General features: G+C 40.4%; 1 protein-coding gene across 1 annotated transcript in view; it reads right to left on the bottom strand.

Moving 5' to 3' along the window:
* The window catches only part of FBXL13 (F-box and leucine rich repeat protein 13), a 103,489-nt gene that overhangs the window by 9,635 nt on the left and 79,599 nt on the right, over positions 1–14,255 (bottom strand). The window contains exons 18-19 of the mRNA XM_075428369.1: positions 13,571–13,654; positions 4,160–4,294 (exon numbers count right to left, since the gene is read on the bottom strand). Of these exons, the coding sequence (XP_075284484.1) occupies positions 4,160–4,294; positions 13,571–13,654 (219 nt within the window). The remainder of the gene's footprint in view (positions 1–4,159; positions 4,295–13,570; positions 13,655–14,255) is intronic.

The following is a 14,255-nucleotide window of genomic DNA, read 5'->3' as shown; positions in this document are numbered from 1 at the left end:
AAGCAACAAGACATGCAGAAGTTAGATTATTGAACAGTTGAAAAAAACCCTACAGAGCATAATCTTTGTGTCTGATTTATGTGAAAACTATGTTTTAGAATACTTCATGGAAGTAGAATATCTGGCACAGCAGAATTTTGAATCTCTGCAAGAGGCTCTAAGGAACTGTCACTTAAATATCAGAAGCATATTAGGTATTAGTCAACTGTGATTCCAGTACTGTCTAAAGTATTGTGGGATTGTTTTTTTCACCTAATCAGAATGGTTTCACTTTCCCAAGCTCACAATTTTGCATGTAGCATATATAAGCCTTCAGCCTTATCTAATGCTATTACATCGTCCTTGCTAAACTATTAGGCGGCACTTATAGTTCAGTTATGTCAGGTTTGTATCTCAGTTCTCTGTTACAAATGTGTCTCACACTGTTGTGGTTTTGCCTCAATTTGCAACAAAGAACCACGCAGTTACTCTCTCACTCCTTCCCCCTCCCCGGTGGGATGGGAGAAGAATCAGAAGGAAAAAATGCAAAACTCATTGGTTAGTGTGGAGTCCTGGCTGGACGAGAGGGAACATAGTTTGGTGCTGTTGAGCAACCCAGGTTCCGATCAGGAGGTGAACCTTGAGAGCAGCGAACACGGAACCCTGTTGGGAAGGTAGAGCGATGAGCTCGGGACACTGGAGCAGGGGGACCGTCACGTCACCGTTTCCTGCCGCACTGTCACTTCCTGCCACGCTGTCGTTTCCTGCCACAGCACTGCTTCCGCATCGAGATGCAGCTCTGCTCTAATCACAACGAGTTGCAGTAGTTTTGCCTATATATGGTTAGGGGTCTAACCAATCAGATGCTGTAATTGCTTTGCTATATAAACCTTGTTTTGCTTGACTAATAAAGGTTGAACGATCAATATTCATATTGGGGTGACATCGTTACAATGGATCCGTAACCCACGCCAACAGGTTAGGATGAGAACAGTTTGACAGAATGGCAAAGGGAGAAGAAATCTACAATCAGTAATACTGATAAAAAGCATAGGCAGCTTGCAGTGTTCTCACGACCTGATGCTCAGCTGCTCCTGAGTAGCAAAAGCCCCTCCTTCAGCCAGCTCCCCACTTAAATACTGAGCCTGGCAGCACATGGTACAGAATATCCCATTTGACTGGCTGTTTGGGTCAGCCCAACCAGCTTATTCTGAAAATTAACTCTATCCCAGCTGAACCCAGGACACACACCAAGACCTTTTTAGTGTATAGTTGTTTTTCTTTAGCTCTGAAGTAGAGCTGCTTAGTTCCACCTCATAATTCCATTTTCCTAAATCGATATTCATTGCCATTAATGCTGGAAGTCGCATCTGAGAAACACGAGACAGAGTCTGTAAAGTACATAAGCAGTCATGCAAGCTACTTAATTGCTCCACTGACCTCAGTGGAAAGAGTCAAGAATAAATTACGTACATACTTTAATTACCTTGTTCAGTCAGGACCAAAAATCAAGAGATGACATGATAAAGACCTTTAAAAGACACTTGATTAAAATCAGTGGAGTGAGATGGTGGAAAGAGAGACATTAAACAGCTTGCATTAAACAGCCAATCTCATGAGCCTCTAAAAGGAACAAGTAGGCAAGATGGAGGTGGGACCTTGGGTTGTGGAACAGAAAACGAGATCACTATCTCATGGTACAGTCCTTCTGGAATATAGAGGTAATTCTGTGCTTTGCTTATTCCAGATTTAGCTATATACTCAATATTAGATCTGCAATAGATTAATAAGTAGATTTAAATATTAATAAATATATTAATATTCCCATTGAAACAAACTGAAGTTGCTGATTGAGCTCAGTAATCAGTATCAGATGCATTTAAGAGAAATTTGCATTCATCGTACACTCGATCCTATTCCCTTCAGAGGACTGAATTATAGAATTAATTGTCCATCAAACTGTGTTTTCAGAACTTTGCTATCTAAATAGTCGATTCATTCATTTAACTAGAGATTTATTTTCAGTTTTTGCTGTATTTTTTCATGTGTAGGGTATGTTCCCCACAGCAACTTCATTTTTTTCCTATGAAATAATCTTTAATCAGGCTCATTTCCTTGAGTAAGACTCAGAACTGCCCTGCTGAATACTGAAGTATCAGCATTTGGAAAATGACTTGTACCTGTCCTAGGTATACAGACACGTGACGGTGAGGCTTACTGCACTGTCACTGAAGCCAGTGGGGTTTGTTGAAAGACAATTTATTTGCCCCAGTAGATATGATTAAAGGGATAAGCTCTTCTAATTTTAGAGTAACCTGATAGCACATGCCAAAACATTCTTAATGGACATGTATTTGTATATGGATTTTTCCCATGTTCTCTTGCTATGATTTTTTTAATATATAAAAATATATATATACATAAAAATATATATAAAACATATATATATATGTCCTGCTGATGTTGCAGGACATGACTGTCAGACATATTAACATATATCCTTTGTAACAGGTTCGTTCTTACTTTAATCTCTTGACCATTTTTAAACTGTGTCTGAGTGGAAAATATTTCCTTAGCAGCTGGATCGCCTCCATTTACACAAGAGATTGCCAAAGGATTTGAAAGACCCATTAGTTTTAACATCCACAGGTGTACCCATCTCATTTTATGGAGTTGCAAGCTGGATTCAAGTCAAAAAAAGTCTTGTAAACTTATGTATGTTTATTTGAAAGAGTCTTGATGTTCTTTTCTGAAAATAGTAGGGTATTAGCAGTTAACAGATTGGCTTTATAACCATTTAAATAAGAGATACCATCTAGGAACAAAGCGTTAGAAGGGGATTACTAAGTCACTGAGTCTACTTCTTGTTCCCGTTTGAAGGAACTACAAAACATGACCCAGTTCATTCCCTTATCAAGAGCCATCCTAACATTCCGTAATACTTTGCCCCTGTCTCCCTTCCCAGGATGCTGTTTTGCGACTCACTGCCCTGATAGTCAGAAACTCTCCCAGTTTCCAGCCTCCCATTTTACAGGGGTTTTTGAGTTGTTTTTGTTTCTTTTTTCTGTGTTAGTCTATAAGGAGTGGTGGAAAGCATGGCAGGAAAGATTGCTTGCAAAACTACCTGACTTCAACTACTTTGGGAAGATCTCGATGTACAACTTCTATTATCACTGTTATTATGGAAAAATAGCTTAATATCTAAAAGCAAAGGATCAGGAGATTGACACCAATGTATATAATAATTAATGCTGTACAGTAGGGATCTGTAAGAGATAAACTAATGGCTATTGTAAGACACAGAGCAACTTCCTTGGCCTGCCAGATCTGAGAGACAGCCTGTGGGTATTGGCCTAGAGGCTGAGAAACTTATGAACTTCTGGAAGGCTAATGAATCGATCAAAATACATTTAATTTAGGGCTGGCTAACTAATCAGCTGGGTCAGCTCAAACTGCTTGGCCAGGAGGCTAAGGCGTTCAGCCGCTGTGGTGAATAAGAGTATATAAGGACTGTGTGGAGGGCTGACAGGATAGTCAAGGGTTACGGAGATGAGCTTTGGAGAGCAGGAAGGCAGGGACAAGCAATGGCTGCAGACTTATTGCAGAAGGAAACAGGACATGGGCACTTCAGTAGGAAAAAAGGGGGAAACTGGTCCCATGAGTATGATGAGATTTTCAAGGATAGTTCTAGATGATCTTTTCCAAAAGCATGAATAAACTTAGTATATTTCCACTTGATAGTGATGGAAGCAACACTACAACAACTTTTTCCATGAACGAAAATACCAAGAGTTATGAAAACAAAGACACCACCCTTTGGAAGCACCCAAAACACCAGAAACTGAGAGAGTATTTGCAGGAAGTATCACTAAAAGCCCTTCTCTCTTCACCTTTCCCGAGACATCAACACCTAGAGACACAGACTTTTACCTGATCCAGCACAGACACCTTTATGTTGTAACTGCAACCACTAAAATGCCAAACATTGTCAAGAGCCAAGTCTCAGAACTTAAAACTCATGGAAAGTCAGCTGAATTTAAGCTCTGATTTTGACATTGGTTGAGTACGTTGCAGAATTGTGACAGGACACTGATGCCAGCAGGTCGAATTTCTGAATGAAATACTACGTACTTCTTTGCAGCAACAATCCCAGAACTATTGCCCCATTCCTCATACACACCTTTGGGCAACCCGCTATGCTGGCAGATGTTAGTCTGTGGCAGTGAAATGCCACTGCTTTCACAGCTTCGTCCGTCAGCTGAGGGCAGCAAGAGGCGTGGAAGTATTCCAGGTGTTTTGTGCCCTTGCAGAACTCCTGAAAGAGCAACAAACAAACCAATCGTTCTTAGGTGACATGCCTACTCTATTTTTCTCAGTTTACGACAAGTTCACATCAATCCTTTGATCCACTTCAGGCACTTCGGTTTTCTAGGTACCGTTTATTAGCAGTGAAGTCATTGAGCCATTGTCTGTGAAAGTCACAAAAAGAAGAGATGCATTAAGAGGCTATTTTGCATTGCTTATATATTATACTATGTGTTCATTAGACTTTCATGTAAGTTCCACTGTATATATTAAAATATGTTGAATCTCGGTTCTTTAAATTGAGCACAACCCAGAACCTAAAGGTTTGTGCCTAAAGGACCAGCTGCAAATACATTTATTCTTCTTTTCTCTGCAAATGCCCATTTTCTGTATGTTTCCCTTTTTTTTCGAAAAATGAACAAACAAGTGTATCTGTATAGAGTACATTATTTTCTTGGAAAGGAATGGGTGAGGATTTCAGAACTATCACTCAGGAGTTCTGGGTTCGGATTTGCTCTGTGGAGCTCGGGCCAGTTAACTGTGGCCAAAGTGCCATGTAACTACTGCTGTGATACCTGTTGACTACAATTTCTACCCTCATTTTTAGAGCAAACAAGCACCTGAAGGTCCTACTGACTCCAGTTCCAGCATCTTTTTAACTCAGGTATTAGCTTTTTCATATGCCCTGTAAAACAGATAATTTTTTACAATAACAGACCAAATGTTTCAGTGACCTTTCCCAGCTTATAAAATGGAGTGGAGATAACTTCAGATATTATGAAATTGCAAGAGCTGTTTACAAAATATTTTGATGACTTGCAGATGGCAAGTGATAAATAGGTGTAAGGTATTATTACTATAACTACTACTACTATTATTATTATTACTACTACTACTACCATTAAGACATTCCAGCTTGTACACGAGTTTTTTAATTTTTACATGAATACCTTTTCCATGTTCTCTCCTACAAGGCCAACTGAAAAGACCAAATAGACAATTTGACCAACTCAATGCGTTCATGTATTTTTCATCCTACACTCGATACTTGCACCTCTGACAGGTGGTCATATGAATGAAAATTTTTGGCAAAATGCACATTCAAGTGTGTATTTTAAATAGCATCAGAGAATCCCACGTAAAACTTTTCTCCTCATGAAACGTGGATTGTTATAACTTTGGCATACTCTGCACATTTATTGTTTGCAATGAAAATCCTGTGAAAGGCCACATAGATACACAAAACATACTTTTCTCCTTCGCACTCTGCAACTTTGTTTACCTTTTGGCCTCCATGTTTTTCAAACTTGCAAATATCACTTCTAGGCCTACAAAGAGAAGGAGAAGGTAGACCACAATTTGCGTTTGTGGAAACCTCTTGAAGAGCCTGCAGAGATATTAACTCAAGAACCAAACAACCTAAAATCTTATTTCTTCACCTAATGGTGCCATGATGTGAGCATCGCAGAACATTTTGTGGCTCAAGGAAAGCTTTAGCTTTAGTGAGAATCTCTCCTATTCTGTGATGTCTGGCCTAGAACCATGATGAGATGCCTTTAATTTGTTACTGAGCTGATCTTCTAGGCCTGCTAATCTTGGCCTAAGGCCAGTGTAGTTTGCCATTTACTGGAATGGAAATTCTACCTCTACAGGGGAAAGAAGGAAATACGTATGTAGTAGACTGAATAAAAAACACTGATAGCACGAAGCTTTTCACAACTTTCAGTAATTAGTGCTGAGGTAAACAGAGTAAGGGCTACATGGATAAATAACACATGTGCATGCACACAGAGACACACAAATGCACGTATTTACCATGCACAAATATTACATATTTATCATTCTGAAAAAAAATCCATAGTAATCAGAATATAGCCTTGGACACATAGCTGTTTTTTCCTTACGTAAAACAGGAACTCGGGTGCTAACAAATGTTTGATCACTGGTAGATGTTAGCTCTTTGACGACCAAAAAGTATGTGATTGTATGTGATTTTCATAAGTCTTACCTAAACAGATGCAAAGAAACTTATTAAGTCTGAAATTTGTTTCATAGACTGGAATTTTAGAACTTTTTGCCTGTATCCTTACTCTATCTTCTATCTGTCCGTATAGCTGTAGCAAGGCAGTGCTTCTCGGGCTTGTTTTGTTTTACAAATAGCAGGATGTGAATGACTTAATTTAGGACTGGTTTGAGTGGACAAATCAGAATTTATAAAAATTGACTTCTCTACCTTTCCTATTTCAGTCCTAGCTTTACAGGCTGTTACCTGCAATACAGAAACATTCTAAACCCAATAACGGGATGTTTTTTATCTATATGTAAGAGAAACAGCACTCCCTTCGGAATTAGGCCTCAGATGTGATGACTTCATCACCACATTCTCAGCTGGGGTACGTAGCACAAGCTGAAGCCAAGATTTCAGTGCCTGTGAGATACGATTATCTTGTTTTTACTGGCATAGTTTGTCTGCATACATATTTAAAATACTCTTCAAAGTTGTGTTCTGAATTTGCTCATAACTTTAAGTCTACCCCTACTTTATATTGCAAATAGCACTAAAATTATATTTGCAATCAAAGGAAATGGAGCTTTGCTTGCTCTTGTCATCTCTGTATCCCTGGTTCTACGCCTATTAAGAAAATAACAGAAGAGGTTGTAAACATAAATAATGTTTGCAAACCATTTAGACACTACAAAGAATTGAATACCATATGAAGGAAATAACATCGTTTTCTAACTTATTTGCACAATTTTAATTCTGTGTAAAGAAGACCTGAGGACACACATAAGCATTGATGAAAATATAAAATACTAAATTGCTGCTCGTTAAGTGAGCATCATGAGTTATGAATGAGCAAAGATCCTATTTATAAAATACATGATCACATAAGCATTTACATACTGTTATAATGTGTGGGAACAAGTAAATAAATTAACGCTGTGCATTCAACTTGATTTTTGGTATTTTATAACTTTCAGCAATTTACCTTAATGGTGTTAGTAAAGCCATCTTAATATACATTTTCTTTTCAAATAATTTAAATATTCTTCATCTAATCAAAGGATAACCAAGATGTGTAGCATGGAATGGGGTTACTCTCTACAAATTGTCCATAATATCCTTAGAGTCAGCTTACAAAAACGGACTTGCCATTCCAGTTTGAGTTACCCCTTTACCTCTTTTTTCTCCTGCCCTCCCTAGATGCATGACAACATGGCTTCTGTAACTCCTACATGTATTCCCTGCTGATGCTTTCTTCATCAAAAAGTTCAAATTCGTTTGGCAGACAGGGAAAGCATAAACACTTCTTTTTTTTTCCCAGTCTTTTTTTGAATTTACTCTATGCAGTGAGACAACTGAAATAACTTCTGAGCCGTGAGCACAGCACAATGCAGAAGTCAATATTCTCCTCCGAAAGCAGCAGCACTAGCACTACACGACTCTCCAACATATACACAAGATGTACATAGTTGGTCATTGTTTGGTTAAAAACATGGACCTTCACACAGAAAATTCATGAAAGGCGAGTCAGAATTATCCCTAAAAAAGAAAATTCTAATGGCCTGACGTGTATGTTGGGTAACAAGATTCAATCCAGATGCATCCCTTGTGGTGCAGCAACAACTGACTCACTCTTACAATATATGGCTATAAAATGATGGATGTTGGAGCTTTATAATGGAAAAACTGTAGAAGCTGAAGACTGGGATTACGTGATGGCATTGCCTGTACCTGCAGCCTTACAATCTGCAAGTGTTTATGAGCATGAAATTGATATCATTAAAAACCATGATTTAAGCATGTCTGTTATACATGGTTAGGAACAATTCCCAGTTACAGAAAAAATTGTTCTTATTTGGATGCAAATCCTCTCTCCTTCCTAACAAGATGGATGGTTCTTTTTTCTACTGTAAGGTTACCAGCTAGTATTTATTTCTTATATTGCTCTGAAACACAAAGCAGTAAATCTAGGCAATTATACTGAATTTGTCAAATCTCCATAAGGATTTAGACAAACTTCAAGCAACCTGTGATAAGGATTTTCACAGCTTAACTACACATTTTGGAAACAGTAGTCTACTTTTCTTCATTCTGAATTTTCAAACTAGGTTCTTTTCATGCCCACTAGATTATGTATGGAAGTAAACAGCAAAAAGTTAACCCCTGTCCACTCTTTTCACGTCACTTGAGATTGAAGAGATCTCCGTGGTATTGCCTCAGCCATCTCCTTTCCAGACCACAGGTTCCTTGCTTACTTATCTGTTCCTTTTATGGAGATTGTATCATACCTCTGATCATGCCTACTACCCTCTCTGAATCTTTTCCAGTTTCCAGTGCGATGCTTTACCCATAAAAAGAATTACAGTAACATCAAAAACTGATTTTACCAAAACAAGACAATGAGTACTACTAACTCAGAATTTAGCATGTAGTTACTCTGTGATGATAGTGTAAGTCTAATAAATATTTGGATAGCAAGTCTCATTGTTGACATTCATTAAAAAGAAAGCAAGAGTCAGTAAATCAGAAATATTAAAAAAATTGTAAGCATTGTAAAATGAAATTCAAATACTGTATTAATATTCATACTTCTACGATAATTGCTGATTATTCAAAAGAGAAAATATTTTCTCACTGTGTAACTTCCCATCTTACCATCAATGTAAATAACTGCCTTTGTGGCAACTTCAATTTGTAAGCTGTCTCTCTACAAGTTAATTAATTTCCTGTCTGATTACGTTGTAGAGATTATTGACCCTGGGGAATTTCTAAGTTCATAGGCCAAGTTTGAGATCGGAACACTAAACAACACATGTTTTAACCTAATCTTTTTCTTTTAAGAACAATAACCAGCTTTATACTGCCCGGACCCAATACTTAAATTTCAAAACCACTGTATATAGTAACAATTTTTAAAAGAAAAACAATGGAAAAAATGAAGTTTAGTGAGATTCCATAGATGTCTTGCTGTGAGCATGATGATATCTTTAGAGTCTTTAGAATAAGCAGACAGTATTTCAAACATCTAGCTTAAAATACATTCACTCTATTTTCTAGCAGATTAGTTTCATTATTAGATATGAATAAATTATGCTTTTGATGTTTTCATAGGACATTTTTAAAGGTTTTATTGAAACAATGACATAGTGCAATTCATGCTATTTTTCCCATAAACCAGCTAAGACATCTATTCAATCTGGAGAACATGCACATGCATTTCTTATTGAAATATAATTTTTTATTTTTAATCATAGCAATCATACCATTTCTGCTGGTAAGAAATATGCCTTTAGAGGTATATTGAAACATATTTTTGTGTCACTAAGAGATAATGATGTGTAGTAATGTATCAGCAGCTTATGAGGAACCAAGTGTAATAGACTAAAAGAAATTCAACTATTCCATTGAGCTAGGCATGCTAAAAGTCATCTAAATACGGCATTCATCAAATGACTGACTAAAGAAGCAGAAAGCAAGTCCTGAAATCCCACACCAGTGACAGGAAAAGTATGTTCTAGACAGAGTGAAGGATTTGTAGAGCAAGAAAGAAATAATAGTGCCAGCAATTTAGATTGCAGTTTGCACAGTACAATTCAGTAGAAATTAAAGCTCTTGTGGAGTGAATTTCAGAGTCAAGCACAGGGCAAAATTCAAGATTAGAATCATATAATCACATAATATCACATAATCATATAATCACAGAATCATTAAGGTTGGAAAAGACCTCCATGATTATCAAGTCCAGCTGCAAACCTAACATTGCCAAGTCCACCAGTAAACCATGTTCTTAAGCATCACGTCTACATATCTTTTAAACACCTCCGGGGATGGTGACTCCACCACTGCCCTGGGCAGCCTGTTCCAATGCTTGACAGCCCTTTCAGTAAAGAAATTTTTCCTAGCATCCAATCTAAACCTCCCATGGTGCAACTTGAGACCATTTCATCTCGTCCTATCACTTGTTACTTGGGAGAAGAGAGCAATACCCACCTTGTAGTTGTAAAGAGTGATAAGGTCCCCCTCAGCCTCCTCTTCTCCAGTCTAAACAGTCCCAGTTCCCTCAGCTGCTCTTCGTAAGACTTGTTCTCCAGACCCTTCACCAGCCTCGTTGCCCTTCTCTGCACAACACTCCAGCACCTCAATGTCCTTCTTGTAGTGAGGGGCCCGAAAATGAACACAGTACTCCAGGTGTGGCCTCACCAGTGCTGAGTACAGGAGCACGATCCCCTCCCTACTCCTGCTGGCCACACTATTGCTGATAGAAGCCAGGATGCTGATGGCCTTTTTGGCCACCTGGGCACACTGCTAGCTGATGTTCAGCCGGCTGTCAACCAGAACCCCCAGGTCCTTCTCCATCGGCCAGCTCTCCAGCCACACTTCCCCTGTAGCGTTGCATGGGGTTGACCCAAGTGCAGGACCCAGCACTGAGCCTTGTTGACCCTCATATGGTCGGCCTCAGTCCATCGATCCAGTCTGTCCAGATCCTTCTGCAGAGCCTTCCTACCCTCGAGCAGATTGGCACTCCTGCCCAACTTGGCTTGGTAAGTACTTCTGCCAGTTCCCTCAGTACCCTTGGGTGGATCCCATCCAGCCCCATAGACCTGTGTGTGTCTAAGAGGTGTAACAGGTCACTAACCATTTCCCCTTGGATTATGGGGGCTTCATTCTTCTCCTCAGCCCTGTTCAGTGGCCTGAGTACCCGGAGAACAATGGGTCTGACTATTAAAGGCTGAGGCAAAGAAGGCATGAAGTACCTCAGCCTTTTCCTCATCCTTTGTCACTGTTTCCCCCTCACATCAGGTAAAGAATGGAGATTCTCCTTAGCCCTCCTTTTGCAGGAAGTGTATTTACAGAGATGTTTTTTATTGTCTTTTACCGCAGTAGCCGGATTGATTTCTAGCTGGGTTTTGACCCTTCTGATTTTCTCCCTGCATAACCTCACGACATTCTCATAGTCCTTCTGAGTGGCCTGACCCTTCTTCCAAATGTCGTAAACTCTCTTTTGCCCTGAGTTCCAGCCAAAGCTCTCTGTTCAGCCAGGCCAGTTTTCTTCCCTGCCGGCTCATCTTTCGGCACATGGGGACGGTCTGCTCCTGCACCTTTAAGATTTCTTTCTTGAAGAATGTCCAGCCTTCCTGGGCTCCTTTGCCCTTCAGAACGTCCTCCCAAGGCACCCTGTCAACCAGGCTCCTAAACAGGTCAAGGCCTGCCATCTGGAAGTCCCAGGTGGCAGTTCTGCTGACCCCCTCCTTACTGGTCCAAGAATCGAAAACTCTGTCATTTTGTGATGTCTGTGACCAAGATGGCCTCCAACCATCACATCACCCACAAGTCCTTCTCTGCTTGCAAACAACAGGTCCAGCTGGGCACCCTCCCTAGCTGGCTCACTCACCGGCTGTGTTATCTTCCACACACTCCAGGAACTTCCTGGACGGTTTCCTCTCTGCTCTATGGCATTTCCAGCAGACATCTGGTAAGTTGAAGTCCCCCGCGAGAACAAGGGCCAGCGATTGTGAGACTTCTCCCAGCTGCTTATAGAACATTCCATCTGCTTTTTCATCCTGGCTGGGTGGTCTGTAACAGACTCCCACCATGATATATGCCTTGTTGGCCTTCCCCCTGATTCTTACCCACAGACACACAACCCTGTCGTCACCATCATCAAGCTCTACACAGTCAAAACACTCCCTAACATACAGCGCTACCCGACCCCCCCCTCTTTCCTTGCCTATCTCTTCTGAAGAGTTTATAGCCATCCATTGCAGCACTCCAGTTGTGCGAGTCATCCCACCATGTTTCTGTGATGGCAACTATATCAGTTTTCCAGCTGCACAACGGCTTCCAGCTCCTCCTGTTTGTTGCCCATGCTGCATGCATTGTTGCAGATGCACTTCAGTTGGACTATTGATCCCACCACAATTTTGGGGAGAGAAGCCCCAATTCCTGTGTGACCATTCTCAGGCGCTCCCTTGGTTTCCAACACATCAATAACCCTCGTGTCTTTGCTGCCGCATGGATCTCCATCCCCTACCTCCAGTGAGACAGCAGACCAAAGGACCTCGCTAGCACACCATCCCTCAAATACTGGTGTGCTGCCCCCAGGCTTATCTTCAGCAGTTCTGATTTTATCCCTTTTCCCCTTCAAATCTAGTTTAAAGCTCTTTCAATGAGCCCTACTAACTCCTGCGTGAAGATCCTCTTCCCCCTTCGAGACAGGTAAACCCCATCTGTTGCCAGCAGGCCTGATGTCATGTAAACGAACACATGATCAAAAAACCAAAAATTTTGCTGGTGACACCAGGCTCAGAGCCAGGTATTGATCTGCTAGCTCTGCCTGTTTGTTCCCTCATCATTCCCTGCAACTGGAAGGATAGAGGAGAACACTACTTGTGCTCCTGATCCCTTAACGAGTCATCCCAAGGCCCCGAAGTCTCTCTTGATTGCCCTCAGTCCTCTTGTTGCCTACCTGAAAAACCAATTAATGGCTAATAATTTAAGGGCCGTACGAGGGCAGGAAGTTTTCTCTTCACATCTTTAACCCAGGTCCCAGGGAGGCAGCAAAATTCCCTAAGAAGTGGGTGCAGTCTGCATATTGGGCCTTCAGTTCCCCTCAGGAGAGTCTCCTATGATGACAGCCTGTCTTTTTTTATTCATGGAAGGGCTTTTGACGCAGGTTGTAGGTCAACTGAACCTCAGCAACACCTCCAAGCTAGATAAACCATCATCCTTGTTATTGTTCAGTTCCACTTGCAGAGCCTCGAACCTATTACGGACGGGCACGTGGTATGGTGGGGTAGTCATAGAGGAGACGCGTCTGCTGCGCCGGGCAGGAACTTGTCGCCATTCCTCCCACCCCTTATTCACTGCATTCAGCCAGATGGAGAGAGGACAGGGAATCCTCTGTATCGTGTGCCCTGTCTGCCTGTCAGGCCTGTCCCAGGGAACGTGCAATTCCAGCCGTCTGTCTCTCTCTTGGACTCCCTGATACTTCTCAACCTACTCACCTCCTCCTTTTTCTCTGTCACTAAGCGGAGGAGCTCCTCTACCTGGGCACACCTCCCACAGGTGTGCTCACTGCTGCTGTCCCGTACTGGCGTTCATGGAAGGAATGAAAAAAAATGGAAAGGAATGAAAGAGGAGAATCTTTTGTAAGAGTGTAGAAGGGTGTAATGAAGGATGAATGATGACATACAGAGTAAAATAAGATCAGTTTCAGACACGGATAATTTGAAGAAATAGAGAGGCTTCCAGGAAACACCAAGGAAAGAGATGAAGTTTTACCTGAATCCCAGTGTCACTGATGTTTTTGCATTCTGATACGGAAAGTTCCTTTATTTTCCCATGGTGGCCAAGGGCTCTCAAGCCCTAAAAAAATCGAGAAAAAATAATCTTAAAAATCAATACATGCAATTATATGTAATTACATTTAATATGTTAAGATGGTCAATAATATCCAATGCCTGTATATTAAAGCTTCTAATAATTACAGCACCTTTTAAGACATTATTTTCAGCAGAATGCATATAGTTTATTCTCCAATTTTTGCTTGAATTATGTACAAAGGTTAAGAATAATTCCATTGAGAAAGCAAAAAATTAGATTTTCCTACTTCCACAGGACCCAGACCAGGACTCTCATAAAGTAAAATACATTTACAAATCTCCTCCAAAATTTGGGTTTGAAACAACTTTTCACTATTTTTTTTTATTGGAAGAACAAAATGCTATTTACTATGACTAAATAATATCTTAAACTTGCTGCCTTTATGGTTTGCTTACCAGTAAGGGCTTTATGGCTACAGCTATGGTACAAGACAACATTCAAAATGGTGCAGTCATACTCGTAGCTGCATGAACAACCCCAAAATTCAAGACAACAGGGAGGTGAAAACTTTGTTTAAATTCCTGTTTTAGGAGTGCAAAAGGATCCAAAGACTGTGATTTTTAGTGCTTGTACACCAGGAAAC

This window comes from Opisthocomus hoazin, chromosome 8, assembly GCF_030867145.1.
Source record: "Opisthocomus hoazin isolate bOpiHoa1 chromosome 8, bOpiHoa1.hap1, whole genome shotgun sequence".
Taxonomy (NCBI): Eukaryota; Metazoa; Chordata; class Aves; order Opisthocomiformes; family Opisthocomidae; genus Opisthocomus; species Opisthocomus hoazin.
Note: the sequence above shows the minus strand (reverse complement) of the source record. Positions and strands in the feature narration are given on the sequence as shown.